The 18,996-nt window shown below is 38.8% G+C and overlaps 1 protein-coding gene across 2 annotated transcripts; it reads left to right on the forward strand.

Moving 5' to 3' along the window:
• Positions 1-9,133: 9,133 nt before the first annotated feature.
• LOC127967908 (B-cell scaffold protein with ankyrin repeats-like) lies at positions 9,134-15,355 on the forward strand. Of its 2 annotated transcripts, XM_052568666.1 has the most exons (7): positions 9,134-10,938; positions 11,110-11,291; positions 13,033-13,096; positions 13,933-13,962; positions 14,334-14,413; positions 14,532-14,570; positions 14,791-15,355. In XM_052568666.1, exons 2-6 carry the CDS (start codon positions 11,151-11,153, stop codon positions 14,562-14,564), a joined length of 348 nt encoding a protein of 115 aa, XP_052424626.1. In that variant the 5' UTR covers positions 9,134-10,938; positions 11,110-11,150; the 3' UTR covers positions 14,565-14,570; positions 14,791-15,355. The 2 variants fall into 2 exon arrangements, with proteins under 2 accessions (XP_052424626.1, XP_052424627.1); XM_052568667.1 differs by lacking the exon at positions 14,532-14,570 and having other exon boundaries at positions 9,135-10,938.
• The last annotated feature ends 3,641 nt before the right edge of the window (positions 15,356-18,996 follow it).

An 18,996-nucleotide genomic window follows, 5' to 3' on the forward strand; every position in this document is an offset into this window, starting at 1 on the left:
CACACTTTTGAAAAAAAGATGTGGGAAGTGTGTCAAGATAGCAGGTTGACGATTTTAGGTGCTGCACTGTCTTCCAGAATTTTGCTATCAATTGCTTCAAAAATAGACATAGTATCTTTTTGATATTGTGGCCTAATCTGTCTGACCTATGCATTTCTTGAGGATGTGCCAATCACCTTCCTGATATTGATGATCTTCTCAGAAAAGAAAGAAGCAAACTCATTGCATTTTCTGTCTGAGAGCATTTCACTGGGAATCTGACTTGGGGTGGGGGGGGGGGGGTTGTCAGTCTCTCAACAGTGGCAAAAAGAGTACGAGTGTTATTTAAAGTTACTGTTTATAAGGTTTGAGAAGAAATTCTGTCTAACTGTGGCTAGTTTCACATTAAAAGCATGAAGGCTGTCTTTATAGATGCTATAGTGAATTTCAAGTTTTGTCTTCCGCCATATCCGCTCTGCTTTTCTGCATTGTCTTTTCATAGTCTGAACTGCTGTTGATCTTCTCCAAACTGATTTCTGTCTGTTTGTTTTCTTACTGACTATTATTGGAGCAATATCATCAATAACATTCTTAACTTTTGAGTTAAAGGAATCAAGGAGAGTATCAACAGAGTCTGCAGAAATGCTTGGTGTTAAAGATATAGCCTCCATAAATAGTACACTTGTGTTCTCGTTAATGCATCTCCTTCTGACAGAGACAGATCTAGATTCAGTGGTAGCAGAGATCAATATATCAAGAAAATACAGAAGTGATCAGAAAGTGCTATGTCCTTAATAACAATAGATTACAATAAATGTTTAGACCCCTACTGATGATTAAGTCTAGAGTGTGTCCACCTTTGTGTGTGGGTCCATGCACATGCTGAGTTAAGTCAAAAGTGTTTAGAACCGTTATCATTTCTTTTGTAGTTTTGTTTTCTGCATTATCTATGTGAATATTAAAATCCTCTGCAATAGCAAAACAGTCAAACTCTGAGGAAATCATTGATAACATTTCTGTGTCCTCTTCAACAAAGGCTGGAGAGTATTTTGGAGGCCTGTAAATAATAATAAACAGAATGCGTGGAGCACCTTTCAGCACAATCCCTAGATATTCAACAGACAAGTATTGACAAAATGACACTTGCTGGCATTTATAGACATCTTTAAATAGAGCAGCTACACCCCCACCTTTCCTAACAGTCCTGCAGACACTCATGTAAGTGAAGTTAGGAGGGGCTGCTTCATTAAGGACTGTTGCATTGCAAGAGTCAGAATATCCAGCTTTGAGAGAGTTATAACTCAGAGACAGTGAGAGTGATGAGCAACCACAAACATGCTGACATTGAGAGTTTAGACCTTTATAGTATTTAACTTCCAGCCAGCGATCGTCCAATCATCACATCCATATGGAGACAACAAGCTTCCAAGGACCATATAGAAGGTAACGTGGTACTTAACCTCTTAGCCTGCACCCCAACGCCCTCATCTTGAACGACCCTCAACTTGCACGTGTCAGTGTTACAGTATGTTTTAAACCCCAAATATTTTACTTATAACTTCAGTATATATTAATTATAACTTCATTATAGTTTTCCATTAATTATTTAGTTATTTGTAATGTTATTTGTAAAAAAAAAAAAAAAAAAAACTCACCTAATTATTATTTTGTAACATGTTCCATAAAAATTTTACGTTAGTCTTCCAGTGTTGCCTGAATTGTTTTTAGTTAGCTCAATGTTCATGGAAATAGTTTTATAGTCCATTCAACTAATATAATTAATTGGTCAAACATCATGAAAACTACAACAAATTGTGTAAATAAAAATTTAAACATGCACTCCATGTGTTTCATATGTTACCTCAACTACGATTTATTATTTGGCCATCTTAAGAAATTGCTGTGGAACTAGTTATAATATTTAATATTGAACTTTAGAAATTTTTTACCTGGTGTCTATTAATTGCTAAAACACACACATTACAACACATAATAGCCTTTATTTAATAACAATCGGCATTTATAACATTTGACATACAGACTAAAAATGCATGCATAAAGGGAAAGTTCACCCAGAGATGTTTTTAATTGACTCACCTTCAAGCTATCCAAGATGTAGTTAACCTTTCTTTTTTCAATTGAACAGTAAAGGAAATTTTTAGGTGAAAACATTGCAATTCAAAATCTGCACGTCTCTGGCTGCCGGCTTTTGAGATCCAAATGAAAATGTACAGACAAGACCAAATTTCCAAAGACTTCCAGTGACACATTGAGGCCTTATGAAGCTAAAAAAAAAAATCAAAAATCAGCAGCCACAAATGTGCAATATATGAATCGCCAAGGATCTTTACTGTTCTTCTGAAGAAAGTAGTGCAAACAAACATTTACAAATATTACTACTACAGTTAGTACAAATTACAAATTACAAACTACAAACTGCAATTACATATAATGAGGCAGAAGTCTGAACTGACAACTTACAAACTACAAACTGCAATGACATCTTTAAAATGAGGTAGAAGTTTGAACTGACAAATTACAAACTACAAACTGCAATTAAATATTCAAAATGAGTTACCTCATACATAAATATTTACACATTTACATATTTAAAATGAGGCAGAAGTCCTGAGTAAAATAAAGTCTAGTCACTGTATTATTCATAGTGCCTTTTACACTGCAGATAGTGTCAAAGCAGCTTTACAGTATTAAACAGAAAAATTTTGTCTAAGGAGAAGGAACCAAACCTCCATAGTTCTTCTGAGTAAAATAACGTCTCGGTTATGTCTGTAACCTCGGTTCCCCGAGAAGGGAACGAGACGATGCGTCGATAACGCTTTGGGAACGCATTCTGCGTGAGTGCGTCTAAAGCATCCATGTCAACTAGTCCAATGGCGAGAGTGAGCGTCAGGAGTGACATCACAACCAGGAATTGATAAAAACCCCAACCGGAGCAACCGGTGTTAGCTTCGACAGTGCCGAAGCAAGTCGATCACAGGAACGAAGGAAGTATGGCAGGAAGACGCATCGTCTCGTTCCCTTCTCGGGGAACCGAGGTTACAGACGTAACCGAGACGTTCCCCATCGAGGGAGAGACGATGCGTCGATAACGCTTTGGGAACGAGAATACCCAAACCGCCATATTACAAGTGCCTGAGTGTCAGCCAGAACAACCAACGCCTCAAGAATTAAAAACCTGAGACCCGGGAGTAGCGTCCAGGTCTAGGCTATAAAACCTGACGAATGTGAGTGGGGAGGACCAGCCTGCCGCATCACAAACATCCTGAAGAGAGGCCCCAGATAATAAGGCTCTAGAGGCCGCCATACTCCTAGTATAATGAGCTCTGACCCCCAAAGGGCACGGTAGGTCAGAAGACTCATAGGCAAGAAGGATAGCCCCAACTATCCACTTACTAAGTGTCTGTTTAGTGGCAGGCAGACCTATCTTAGGTGACCCGAAACAAACAAACAGCTGATCGGATTTCCGAAAAGAAGAAGTCCGATGAACATAAGTGTCCAATGCTCGCACCGGGCACAAGAGGTTAGACTTTTCCTGGTCCGATGATGCAAACGGGGGAGGACAGAAAGCCTGCAGAACAATAGGTCTCGGAACAACGGTCGGTACCTTAGGGACGTATCCCTGCTTAGGGTAGAGAAATGCTTTGACCATCCCAGGTGCAAATTCAAGGCAGGTGGGAGAAACCGAGAGAGCCTGAAGGTCTCCGACTCTTTTAAGGGACGAAATAGCAAGGAGAAAAGTAGTCTTAAACGAAAGAAACTTCTCAGAGACCGAATCTAGGGGTTCAAACGGAGCCCTAGAAAGGCCTTCTAAAACTATAGCCAGGTCCCAGGCCGGCACTCTAGTACGAGTTGCAGGTCTCAGCCTCAAGGTGCCACGAAGGAAACGAGAGATAAGAGGGTCTCGACCCAGAGATGCACCACCCACTGGGGCGTGGAAAGCCGAGATGGCCGCCACGTAAACTTTTAAGGTGGATGGACATAGACCAGAAGTGAAGCGGTCTTGTAAAAACTCAAGAACTGAGCCAACAGAGCAGTGGACGGGGTCACACTGATGTTGGTAACACCAAGAAGAAAAAACATTCCATTTGAGTCTCCTCGTAGCTGGAGCTCTGGAGCTAAGAATGGTCTCCACAATCTCAGTTGAGAGACCACTCTCTATGAGTTGCGCCCCCTCAGAGGCCACACCCAAAGCTTCCAAATCTCTGGCCGGGGGTGAAATATAGTGCCCCCGGCCTGAGACAGAAGGTCTTTCCTGATCGGGATCTCCAAGGGAGAACCATCGAGGAGATGAATCAGGTCCGCAAACCAGATTCGACTCGGCCAGTGTGGAGCTACGAGAAGTAGACTTACTCCATCCTTGCGGACTCTCTCCAGAACTCCTGGGAGCAGAGCAACAGGGGGAAACGCATACAGACGTAGCCTCGGCCACGTCTGTACCATAGCGTCCAACCCCAGGGGGGCTGGATGAGTAAGGGAGAACCATAGTGGACAGTGCGTCAGGGACTGAGACGCAAACAGATCCACTTCTGCTTGGCCATAAGATTCCCATATGAGCTCCACCACCTCAGGGTGAAGCCTCAACAGGGTGTCTGCTCCAATATTCTGAGTCCCTGGTATATACATTGCCCTCAGAGAGCGTAATTTCCCCAGGGACCCCAGGAGGATCTGGTGCGCTAATTTGCAGATTGGGCGCGAGCGCAGACCCCCCTGATGGTTGATGTAAGAGACCACCGATGTATTGTCTGTGCGGACCAGCACATGATGGTCCCTCAGGTCTGGCAGGAAGTGCCTCAAAGCTTTGAAGACAGCCATCATCTCCAGGCAGTTGATGTGCCAAGAGTGATGATGGCTCTCTCACAGACCCTGAGCTGAGCGGCCTTCCATTACTGCTCCTGAGAGATAAATCCGTAGCCCGACGAAGTTCGCGAATTCGTCACGGCTGACTGCACTGTTATCTAACTCCCCCAGCAGCTCAGCCTGATAAGCCTGAAGCAAAGCCATCGAGTGAAGGCAAGCTCCAGCCTGACCTGCTGCTGTGTAAGCTTTACCCACTAAATTAGATGTGATCTTTAAAGGCTTCGTGGGCAAAGTCGGGTTCTTAATAGATGACGCTGAACCAGGGGAAAGATAGCTCTTGAGCGTCTGCTCCACCCGGGGCATCGCTTCATAACCATTTTCTTTCAGCCCTCTTATATCAGAATAAATGCGCACTTGAGGGCTGAAAAGAGGTGATGAATATGGCTTACTCCATGATCTAGACAGCTCACTGTGAAGATCAGGGAAAAAAGGGAGACCCCGTGATGTAGGCGATGTTTTAGAAGAGAGAAAACGCTCGTCTAATTTGCTTTTAGGACGGGCACTCTGTTTATCAGATGGCCAAGATATATGTATCTTATCTACAGCTCGTGTTAATACATCAACCAACTCCTCATATGCTGGGGAAAGAGATGGCGAATCCTCTTCCCCCCTGATTGTGTCACCTTCACTGCCCGTTACATCTAATTCCTCGGAGCTAGAGCAACGAAGCAATGGGCTCTCCCCCCGGGCGGAAGAAGCCGCGGGGCAGGCTTCCGACACCGGAGTTTGAGCTATGGATCTCCCAGGCAAGGGAGGAGAAAGAGCCCTCGGACCCGTCTCCAACCCCGCTGAGAGATACATTTGCGAACCCCAGGAATGCATTGGTCATGCACCCTGAGGAGTGCGAGGCTCGCCGCTTTTCTCATCAAAGAGTGATAAAGCGGGAGCGGAGCATGCGAAGCGAAAGCTTCTCACAATCAGTCTCCTCGACTGCTGATAAAGCATGCTCCACTCCCAAACAAACTACACAAAGCTCGTGTGTATCCCCACCCGTTAAATAACGCGGGCAGGGAGAAGCACATGGTTTGAATAGTTGCTTAGCCATTGTATATAAACTTTGCACAAGACAACAGTAAATATGACAGACAGGTTTGACACAGATCGCTTGCTGAGGCACAGAAAGCTAACACCGGTTGCTCCGGTTGGGGTTTTTATCAATTCCTGGTCGTGATGTCACTCCTGACGCTCACTCTCGCCATTGGACTAGTTGACATGGATGCTTCAGATGCATCGTCTCTCCCTCGATGGGGAACTGAGTAAAATAAAGTCTAGTCACTGTATTATTCATAGTGCCTTTTACACTGCAGATAGTGTCAAAGCAGCTTTACAGTATTAAACAGAAATATTTTGTCGAAGGAGAAGGAACCAAACCTCCATAGTTCTTCTCTGGCCAGACAAATCTCGATATGGGGATAGAGAGATTGTGAAGTGTGCTTGGTCACTGATTCTGTGAATTCTGTTCCATAATGAGCTTGTCTTTACATCATAGTGGCAGGGACGCTGTTGGCATGGGGGACAGGGGGGTCTTGACCCCCGCAGTTTTTAAAAGACAGCAATTGACCCCTGCACTTTTGATAAGGGAAAATAGCCTGCTATGCTATTCACTAACTAAAACTTCATACAATGAACATTGCATTCATTGTAATTCAAGCCATACACCAATGTTAAGTTTTAAAATGTTTATTTCAGACATATTTTAGGGACAAGGAGAAATTTGGTATTTGTTCTGGTTAGTGATTTAAAGTTGGACAGACAAAATAACACTGTGGTGAGAATTTTTTTTTATTTTTATTTTTTTTTATTTTTTATCTACGTCTGCTAGCTAAGACTTAACCATTTCTATCTAGCTCAGATTTTGAGAGAGCAATAATGTCCATTGTCTTTTCACGAATGGATTATTGTAACTCCTACTACTATGGAGTTGACGTTCGAGCACTCATGCGTTTACAGAAAATCCAAAATGCTGCTGCAAAAATTATCAAGTCGGCAAAGAAATATGAATCTGTGACTCCGTTATTAATTTCATTAAAGTGGTTGCCAGTAGGCTACGACTTAGAATTGTCTATAAAATCCTGGTACTTGTAAGGCTCCATATAAGGCTCTGCACAATATAGGTCCTGTGTATTTGTCTGGTTTGGTGACGATCTACACCCCCTCCAGATCCCTGAGATCAAAGAATCAACATCTGCTGTGCACTACCAGGACAAAATAAAAACATGGAGGCCCTAAATTGTGGAATGACCTCCTTCAAATTTATTCGATCTGCCAAATCCTTATACATGTTCAAAGCTGTCTTAATACAACATCTTTTAAACTCAAATGGGGAGCATTTTTAAAGGGGTTAGTGTTTATGTATGTTTATGTGAGGTGGATATGTCTATCTCTGTCATTTTCTTGTGTTTTTTTCTTTCTGTTTAACTTATGACTGTAAAGCACTGTTTATTTTGTGTCACCATACTGACAGGGCCTAAGTTTTGATCTTTTATATGTACTTCTTAATTATCAGGCAAGTTTAATATATGATGATGGTTCAATGGTAAACCTGAAATGGTGGTCTGATATCTGGGATTCTGATCTGATCTGATCTGATCTGATATATATATATATATATATATATATATATATATATATATATATATATATATATATACCTAGGGTTATGTTTGTTTTCCTTAACCTTAACCTTCCTTAAGCGTAAATGAGCAACTGTATTTAAAGTGCTAGAAAAGAGAGAGTCCATAGTTTCTGTTACATCATCAAGTTGTTCTGAGGTTTTGGATATGCTAAGGAATTTGGATACATCAGGAGGATAACTTAAGAAAGCAGTCTTTTTTGGTAGAAGTGATGGTTCTACCATACTTGTAACAAGAAGAAGAATTTACAATTTTGGCTATATGAAGTTTGCACAAAACTAAATAATGATCTGAGATATCATCACTTGGCTGCATAATTTCAACACTATCAACATCAATTCCATGTGACAGTATTAAATCTAGAGTATGATTTCGACAATGAGTAGGTCCGGAAATGTGTTGTCTAACCCCAATAGGGTTCAGAATGTCTATAAATGCTGATCCCAATGCATCTTTTTCATTATCAACATGGATATTAAAATCACCAACTATTAAAATTTTATCTGCAGCCAGAACTAACTCGGATGTAAAATCACCAAACTCTTTAATAAAGTATGTATGGTTCCCTGGTGGCCTGTATACAGTAGCCAGTACAAACATAACAGGGGATTTATCATTAACATTTGTTTCTCTCACCATTACTTCAGACGAGTTATACTTGAAGCCTGTCCTCTGAGAAATCCTGAAAACTTTGTTATAAATTGAAGCAACACCCCCCCCCCCCTTTGCCTTTTAGACGCGGCTCATGTTTATAAGAGTAATCTTTTGGGGGTGGACTCATTTAAAATAATGTAATCATCAGGTTTTAGCCAGGTTTCTGTCAAACAGAGCACATCTAGATTATGATCAGTGACCATAGTATTTACAAAAAGTGTAACAATTTAATTGAGGTTCAACAAATAAAAAACAGATGCAATATGGATAAACAAATGATCTTAACTTGGTGTGGACTTTTTTGTATTTTCTAGTTCGGGGAACAGACACAGTCTCTATAGTATGATATCTAGGTGAAAGAGTCTCTATGTGCTGAGAATTAACTGACCTCTGTGACGTGAGGCAGCTAGCAGATGGTTGGTTTAGCCAGTCTGTCTGCTTCCTGACCTGGGCCCCAGTTAGTCAAATATAAACTCTAAGAATATTTGCCATATTTCTAGAGAGAAGAGTGGCGCCACCCCAGGAGGGATGAAGACCATCTCTTTTCAACAGGTCAGGTCTGCCCCAAAAGCTCGTCCAATTGTCTATGAAACCTATGTTACTCTGTGGGCACCACTTAGACATCCAGCCATTGAGTGATGACAATCTGCTAAGCACCTCGTCACCACATTAAGCAGGGAGGGGACCAGAGCATATTACAATGTCTGACATCGTGCTTGCAAGTTCACACACCTCTTTAATGTTATTTTTAGGGATCTCTGACTGGTGAAGTCGAACATCATTAGCGCTGGCATGAATAACAATCTTACTGTATTTACGTTTAGCATTAGCCAGCACTTTTAAATTTGCCAAGATGTCAGGCGCTCTGGCTCCCGGTAAACATTTGACTATAGTGGCTGGTGTCTCTATATTCACATTCCGTACAATAGAATCACCAATAACTAGAGCACTTTCATCAGGTTTATCAGTGGGAGTTGGGAGAACCTGTTTAATGTTTTGATCGGAACAGAAGAGCGGTGTTTTGACCCACGACTACGCTGCCTCACTGTCACCCAGTTGCCCTGCTGCAGGGGCTCTGTTGCCGGGAACCGAACAATGTACAGGAAGCCCTGGGCTAGGCGCATCCAAAGCCGTATCTAGAGCCCTAACATTCTAACTGTCCTCAATTAAAGTTTGGATGTGTGTCTCTAATTCTGAAATCTTCTCTGTCAGCCTAACTATTTCCCTGCATTTATCACATGTGAATCCCTCATCTGTGACAGAGATAGACAAAACTGTACATGTGTCAAGAGATGCAAATAAACAATAGCAGGAGAAGCCATTACTCACCGTGCTTGATGAAATGTTCTTACTGCGGTTGTTTGATGAACTTGTGAAAAAACTGGAGTGAGAGAGAGGAGAGGAGAAAAGAAAAAAGCGATAGGTTCGAATGAAAACGCTAATGACAAGCTAACGAGTGCTAACGCTTTGCAGGTGTACTGCACTCACGGATATAAAATTAAAGTGAACGATCAAAATTAATCTGATAAGACTGATCGATAATATCAGAAATATGCCATCCCATTGGAGTAATGGTTTTTATACTGTACAAACTGTATATTCTATGGCCCTACACCAACCCTAACCCTCACAGTAAACTTTGTGCAGTTTTACTTTCTCAAAAAAACTAATTCTCTATGGTTTATAAGGGTTTTGAAAAATGGGGACATGGGTTATGTCCTCATAAGTCACCCTCTCCTTGTAATACCTGTGTCATACCCATGTCATCATTATACAAAGTGGTGTCCTGATATGTCACAAAAACACGCCCACACACAGTTAACTCTCATATATTATGTTAACAAATAACTAAAACCTTTATTTTGAAGGCAATTAAACACGATTAATCATTTGACAGCATATGTACTGTATATATTTATGTTCCTGTTACATTTAATGGTTTCACATTTTCTTGGTTAAACATTACAAAAGAGAGAAAAAAATATATTTATATATATTTATATTATTTTAGTTTATTTTATATTTAAAATAATAATTATACATTTCATAATGTGTTTTATGCATTTTAATATTTATTCCATAATAATAGTCAGTAAAAATTTGAACAATATTTTTGAACAATATTCTGCACCTTAGTATTGTATAACATTATAAAACAGTAGGCATTAATAGCAACTGAGTGTAAACTGGGTGTAAATGGATGACAAAATAAGAATAAATATAAGGCAATATAAACCCTCTCTATGCCTATCCTATGCAATATGAGATTTGAAAATGGAGAAAGAAAAGTTCGGTAGGCCTAAAGGGATGAAACCCAGGTCGATCACATTAAAAATTACTTTGCATGTGCTTTACTATATGAAGGCAGTCTATTTGCACTTTGCACTCAGTTTTTTTAATAGTGAACTGATGTTCAGCTGTTCTTTTTTAATAGTCAACTTATTTTCAGGTTATCATCATAAAAGCCCTGTTAACACTGTCACAGACTAGAAGATACATCTTTCATTTCATCAAGCTGAATTCTCACACAGCAGTAAAGTGCCCTTTCGGTGAGGTCTATGTGTCCCTGGACCATGGTTTTTACGGAGGGGGTAGACAACATGAATACATGCCTCCACCTAGTGGACTCTCTAGGATTATGTAAACTAGTTATCAGATGTGTGGTGTACTGCTGCTGTGTGGAATAACTGTAACTCTAATCATGATGTGCTGTATTTATTTGGATTTTTAGTTTTCCAGAAGAAAAAGTCACAAGGAGATTCTGAAACACTGTACTCTTTTCCCACAAGACAGGGTGAGATTTGTCTTTCTGAAAATTCTATAGTTTTATATGCACTATGAAGTTATGAATCTGATCCAATCATCTATAATAGATACCTATTTATTATTTATTAGAATAACATCAACAACAAAGTTAAATTATACAGCTGACATTTTATGTGCTTTCTGGTCTCCATGGTGACAGGGAGGCAGAGGGACAGCATCTCAACCACGTATGACACCTTTATGCCCAGTCAGCCACCAGGACTGGACGAGCTGATAAAACTTCAGCAGGAGGTGAAGATGGGCTCTCTGAGTATAGATGATGCTTTGGATCGATTCAATGACTGGCAGAGGCTTCAGAAGGGAATGGACAGCATCCAACAGGTAATGGACATGGTTAACCCTTTAGAATTCATTTAGTATGTTAATAAAATACTAATATGATACTTTGTACATTATCACTAGTTTGAATATAGTACTAATATTTTAACAAATGTAATTTCAATCACATATCAAACCTTGTATTGTGTTTCTGTGATGGAAATGACAATGGAAGCATCTTTGAATAAAACTGGATAAAGTTTTGTCATTAAAATAATGAGAATTATGAGACCAAAAGATTATTGTTATTTAGGCAGCTGTACTATTGATTATACATTTGTAGTAGTTTCCCTCTCAGACGCAAAGTGTATAGGACTTTACTATGGTTTTTGGTAGTCAGTTAGTCAGTCATTCTTGACTTAAGATTTGAAAAAGTTCTGTTTTCTAAGTGAAATTTATATGATTACAAAACAGATATGATCTAATTCTAAGTCAGCAACAAGGTAGGGTTGCACCAGCCATTCATAAGTTCTTACTTAAAGCTGCAGTAGGTAACTTTTGTAAAAATATATTTTTTACATATTTGTTAAACCTGTCATTATGTCCTGACAGTAGAATATGAGACAGATAATCTGTGAAAAAATCAAGCTCCTCTGGCTCCTACCCAGTGGTCCTATTGCCATTTGTAGAAATACATTGCTCCCGTTAAGAAACAACCAATCAGAGCTGTGGTCCGTAACTTTGTTTGTGTTCAAAATGTAGAAAAATTTATATAATAAGCGAGTACACCATGAATCCATGAACGTTTTTAGCTTGTCCTGAATCACTAGGGTTCACCTATAATAAGTGTTTATATTCTGACTATTTTAGATTGCTTCGGGGGTACCGCGGCGGAATAACCCAGTACCTTTGTGATTCTTCATAGACATAAACAGAGAGAAGTAGTTCCGGCTACGATGTTCTTCCGCAAGACGCAATCAGTTCTGTTTATTAACTGCTAGAGCGTCAAAAGTTACCGACTGCAGCTTTAAATTAGAATGTTAAGTAAAAACAAGTTTCAATTTAAAAATGATGAATTAATAACATTATTCTATATGTAAGCTATTTTTATGTAAATAACATTCAGAAACTGTGAAATATGTGAGGATCAATAAATACTTAAAGAAAAAAAAAATACATAAGAAATGCCATTCAATTATTATTTCATCTGACCTAAGCAACACAGACCAAAGCGCACAGAGGTGCTCTGTAGATGGGGTTTTGAAGATGCACTAAAAAAGAAACAAAGTAAATTTTTTCACATATTGTTTTCCATCTTAATATGTACGTGAGTGTAAATGTCAGCAGCATAATATATACCTAAAGGATTGCAGGTTGTCGGGTAAAAGAAGAGCATATTGATGCAGTTCACTCAGTCTGCTATTTTATTCCAACTGTTACTCCTGACCATACATTTCCGTAAATATTTAGTTTATACATAGAGTTACACTTCAACTAAGTGTAATGGTGCAAAAAATTAAAAAAAGTAGTGCGTAAGTTGCAACTTAGTGTCCATTTATTTAAAAAATTGCCTAAGTTGGTGCAACCGGCCCCAGGACTGTACTATTTCTGTTATTTTGAGGCAGTCAATCTCTATGCATATTAAAAAAAAAAAAAAAAAAAAATTATAATTAGCTTTTAAACAGATTAGTTTATTATTTTTACCTTACACAACCAACACATAAATTATTGATTCCTCATGGCATGAAATCTAAAAAGTGCATATTAAAGCCTGTTAATTTATTTATTTATTTTTTTTCCCCAGGAGAAAATACAGCAGCTGAGGGCTAGTATCATCAGCAACAGAGAGGATGATGAAAGTGTCTATGGTAGGGTTATTGCTAGTATATAGTATATATGATCAGTAAATCAGTAAAACTCCTATGTTTTGGGGAAGTCGTGGCCTAATGGTTAGAGGGTTGGACTCCCAATCGAAGGGTTGTGAGTTCTAGTCTCTGGCCGGACGGAATTGTGGGTGGGGGTAGTGCATGAACAGCTCTCTCTCCACCTTCAATACCACGACTTAGGTGCCCTTGAGCAAGGCATCAAACCCCCAACTGCTCCCCGGGCGCCGCAGCATAAATGGCTGCCCACTGCTCCGGGTGTGTGCTCACAGTGTGTGTGTTTTTGTTCACTGCTCTGTGTGTGTGCATTTCGGATGGGTTAAATGCAGAGCACAAATTCTGAGTATGGGTCACCATACTTGGCTGAATGTCACTTCACTTTCACTTTTTTTTCACTTTCACTAAATATATTTGAGACAAATCATTCATTAATATATGTATGCAGTGAGTTCAAGTGTTAATCAATGGCCCCATTTTAAATTTTATATATATATATATATATATATATATATATATATATATATATGTATATATATATATATATATATATATATATATATATATATATATATATATATATATATATTATTATTATTATTTTCATTCTGGTTGCACATGAATCAAAACTTTTTTCTCAGACAAAAAACTTCTTGTGTTGTTCATTTTGCACAATCACTTTGCACTCAGTCCCTATCATTTGAGAAAACATCTAACAGATCGGCGTGATTGCTTAATGTAAAGATTACAGTGACAATATGAGAAAGAGAAAAAGAAAGTGACCTGTGTGTGAAAAGCTAACAGGCATTTTTTCTATCCATCAGATAAAATCAGCATCATCCATCACACACCAAGTAAGTAAGAAATGCCCTGCTATGAAAGTAAGAAGTTTTACTTGTTAAAGTTAAATTTTCTCTGTAGCTGTCTCCTCCTTATATGTGGGAATTGAGCTTTTGTGTATCAGGGAAACTGTTAGACCTGTTGGCTTATGCAGAAGGGTTTTAGTTACTTTGTCAGGAAAACTTTGTAACATGGAAGATTTATTATATACTTAAGATATAATAGTACCTATAATAGTATTTGTCTGTACTATACCATCCTATACTCCTATGTTTTAGCAATTTAGGAGGATCACATCTAGAGTCAGCCACCAATCACTCAGCTCTGTCTTATCATAATGACAGTGTCAGATACTTTAGTAAATTTTTATTTATTTCTGTTGTAGCTGCATCTGCAAATGAGTGTCGAAGAGCGAGTCAGCAAGCGGACACTGAGTTCTACAGTAAACCTATAAAAGGACATAATGTGAGTTTTCATTTTGCACATGCATTTACTGTTTCTTAAGAATACTATAAGACTTTGTTTCTAGCAAATGGTTTTACTCATTCAGTTATCATATTTTTCATCTGTTCTTTTTTAATAGTCAAATTTATTTAGGAAGGCAGACAAACAGTAAAAACAGGTATTAACAAGCAGACCATTTAATATTTACTTTAATAATAATAATAATAATAATAATAATAATAATATGCAAAATGTGAATTGGCTCTTTTGTAAGTTTAATTCATGAATAAAAAAAAAAAAAAAAAAAAATTAATTTACACCATTATGCATCTGTATCAAGAAAAGTTTAACTGTGTGCTGCTGTGACCTTTATTGATTACATTTTCATCTTCTTTCAGACATCCTGATTGTGGAAGCACTGATCTGTCAAAGAAATTTATTAAACAATATAGTGTACATTAATATCAACAATTTCATGGCAATTCGTAACTATTTTACATGCTAATTGTGGCTTATTTGTATGTGTTTTTATGATCATGTTTGTACAAGTTCATATGATTGGCTGGCAGTTTAGGTTTACTTATTCATACGGAATAAATTTTTTCATTGAATAAGGTTGCTTAATATCCAGTGTCAGAGCAATAATAAACAATTATTCACTTGTATTTATATTACACTAAGCTAATACTTTAGAATAGGAACATCTATTCACTATTAACTAATTGCTTATTAGCATGCATACTCATAACATATTGCCTATTAATTAACCTACTATCAGTAAGCATCAAATTGGGATTTTATTGAGAGAAAACTCTTAGCAAATAGTGAATATGTGTTCCCTAATCTAAAGTGTTACTTCCACTGTTTAATTCTCCCACTACTTCTTTTTAAATGACTACTCAAGATTGTGTTGTACATTTTCATACAGAGATCTTTTTGTATCCTTTACTGCCCCCCCCCCCCCCCCAAAAAAAAAAAAAACATTTAGACAATATATTGACAATTTCTTTACAATGTTGCCAATAAAGAAAATTCAATCTGCAATTCTACCATAATTTGATGATAATGTCTATTTTAATTACATTGCATGTTCTGACCTCACTTTATTAGTAGTAGTAGTAGTAGTAGTATTAAGCAGATTTACAGTGTGAAATCTAAAAATCTGCATGCATTTCTTAGAAAACAATACCAGTCTTGGCTGTGCAATGTTCACAAGGGGGTGCTGTGCAACCAACCATAGTAAACGGTTTTCTGGCTCAGATCTCTCATGTTGTATTGATGGGCATTTTAATAGACAAAAACAAAGCCACTGCACAACCCAATGTCCCTGTGGACCTCTCAGTTCCATTCGGATCGCTGATTGTAAGTAAGGACACAATCAAACATCTGGGGAAAAGCATCTACAGAAGAGTGAGGTCTTCCCCACATGCTGCTTCGGTGTCAAGGGAAGTGGCTCTAATGTGGCTCTGTGATTCGAGGCGAAACACCGGGAGCAGCGCTGCGCTCTGCCTGCCAACCCTAGCAGCTGGACACATTTGCATTATCAATCATGCTCTTTGTGAATAATATGTATTAAAGCCTTGCCACTCCACAGTGCTTAGATGAGCCAGATTTGCCTCCAGAGATGATTTGGCTCCTACAGTCATAGTGGCATTTGTGTCGTGTGTTTACCTGTCACCTGCTGCTCTGGGAAAGAGATGGGCTTACTGATCCAGGGCTGGACTGAGCTTCAACATTCCCTCTTCAACTCTGAGATCATTCCATATAGGGTAAATGAAGCCCCAACAGCCAGTATGATATTGTGTCATGTTAGATCTCGGGCAGTTCACTTGAAAGAGAATTATCAGTGAGCATCTAATCACCACTCTGAGTTGCCGAAATAAATATGATTATTGATACTATAGTCCTTGGCCTCTTGGAAATTCACATCATGAATCATCATCATCATCTCTCTCAAGCTTAGGCTGGAAGTGGGATGATAAACCCTATACAAAGGATTAGGTTTTCCCTAAAGTATAGCACTTTATCAGGGGGAGTGAAGGGCAGGATTAGGATTCAAATTCACCAACAAAGCTTTCATAAAACCACAAACTGATAGAGATCAAACCCAGCTGAGGCTCACACTCAATGGCAAAGCCAACGGGAAACCCAGACTGGAATTTCTCAGACCTCTGCCATTTATCAGCCATTTTCTTATATTTTTTTTTTTATTTGATGTGATTAACTAACCTTTCCAGATGTGTTTGGTATAAAGCATCTCCTTAGAGTCGATGTAAAATTGCAGCTCCTGTAGTTTTTTACATAACAGATGCAATCAAGTCCACTGAAACACAATTGCACACAAAAATGCACTTTAGTCCCTGTCCCTGTGATTAAAATACAGAATTATACACAGTTGCTTCCCCTTTGCAACCTAACAGAAATCAGGCAATTATACAGTCAGTGATATTCTTTCATCCCATAATCCCCCTGCATGTGTACAGTATATGTGACCCTCCACAGACAAGGGCCAAGGCCACAGTCTGGGCGCCTCCAGTTTGTAAGAAGAGCTTTGATTTAGGGTTCCTGCCTGGGTAGAACTAAGCCATTGAACTTAGTCCACCACAGCTCCTCATTCTGCCTTAATCTCCCTACCACATTATGAGCATGTATTGAGGAGATTAAACACTAAAGCAAGTGTTTGACAGGAACTGTAATGCATTGATATGACTTCCAGGGAAACATATTTCCAAAGTTAAACAAATGAGTCACAAATGTGTACACTATTGCTAACAGTCATAGTCTTCTTATTAGTGTAAATGGTACTCTCTATTAACATGTTGCTAATGGTTTGTCCTCTTATTGCTGAGTGTTTGTACTTCTAAGAACAATGCATGGAGTGACTCCTAATCACTAAGTATACACAAGAGCCAGGTGTACTCCGAGTGTGTTAGCCCCAACTGCTCCTTAACAGATGTTTAATGTGGAATTTCATTGAAGTACTGGCAGGCGAAAGTCATTAAGTATGAGGCACTGATCTAACTTTTAACTTGTCATTATAATGCAATGCATTAAACATGTTTGATATTTCCAAACTCCCATCATTATGTAAAATACCTACAAATCTACAAATCAGCATCAATCACACCTAAAGAAGAAGAAATAATATTAATGTCTGTATGTGCTTAGAGAGGAACTGGGAACCCTGAATGTTCAAACACAGCTGATCTCAACTCTTTTACAAATAATATTTGGCTAAAGGAGAAAAAACAAGATAACCATCAATTATACCTAGACAGACGTGAGGCGTTCTTTATGGTCTTCATTGGTCTCTCATTTAACTTACACAACATATGTTTTAAAAATGCTTAAATTGAGATGATTAGTATTTTATTGTATTAGTTAGCTGTAGTGTAATGTTTTGTATATATTTATTGTTTTGTACTGGTACAAAAAAAATATATATTTAATTTTATTTGTAGCACTTTGGGTAATAGAAAAGCACATTATTAATAAAATGTATCATTACTACTACTGCTACAGTATATGGCTGCATTTACACTTGGCATTAACATGCGTTCACTGTGATCGAATCAAGCAGATATGATCATCATCAGCCAGGAAACAACACGTTTACACTTGGCAACATCAACATGACTTCTCTATCTGGATAAACGATCAGGTCTGTACCATGCAATTTTCGGGCAAAGTCGGGCAAAGTATTTAAAAAAATAATTGGAGCCAATCAGCAGTAGGGGACATGTCTACTCATGAGGAGAGGAGAGAGTGCTCAGTGCACAGGAAGGACATTAGCTAAGCCAAGTGACGACATAAAGATAGAGATGGCGAATAAAAAACTATAGACTAAAACGTCTGCAGAACAAAAGAAGGCTTCATATAAGATTTTTTTCTTCTCAATAGGTGAGTAACATTGTTTTTCCTCAACTAGCTCTGGACCAGGACACACAGATCGGATAACATTTTGATCAGAAGTGCATTACACTTGTCTTTTCAGAGTGTATGTGGACAACATCTGGATACAGGTTGCATGTGAATACCAAGTGTAAATGCAGGCTATGTTTAAATTTAGATACTAAAACAGCAGGAAAGTATCTGCAAAAAGTCTGTTGTGATTTAATCCATTTCCCCTGGGTGCTCCAGCAGGGCTTTTAATATCTTCCTGTGCTTCCTTTTGTTAACCTGATGCAGTCACAGCAGAAGTAGGGACTGTCCTTCAGTAAGTCTCTATCAAGCACTTACTACAATGCCCCCCCGGCAGAATGTTTCATTCATCAACATCCTCTCTTGCCCTGGTTCTGGTGTTTAAGTGCTCCTTTCCACAACTACCCCATTCCCTGAAAGGCAAAACAACATCTGGTGCAAGGGCAAAGGTACACAGGACAGCGCAGCTCCTGCTGACCCCTTGTCTGTCTGATCAGGGGCCAAAAGATACCCCTGGAGTGTGGGTGTACCCTTGAGTCTTTAAACTGAAGCCCATGTGCTGGAGCTTTGGGTAGATTAGTAGCACTGTTCCCCAGTGTAGAGCTTTTGTGCAGCAGCACCCAGGTGAGGCCAAGCTGTCCAAGGCCACAGGGATGCACTAATTCCACCGCAGGCCAGCGTTT

This window comes from Carassius gibelio, chromosome B11, assembly GCF_023724105.1.
Source record: "Carassius gibelio isolate Cgi1373 ecotype wild population from Czech Republic chromosome B11, carGib1.2-hapl.c, whole genome shotgun sequence".
Lineage (NCBI taxonomy): Eukaryota > Metazoa > Chordata > Actinopteri > Cypriniformes > Cyprinidae > Carassius > Carassius gibelio.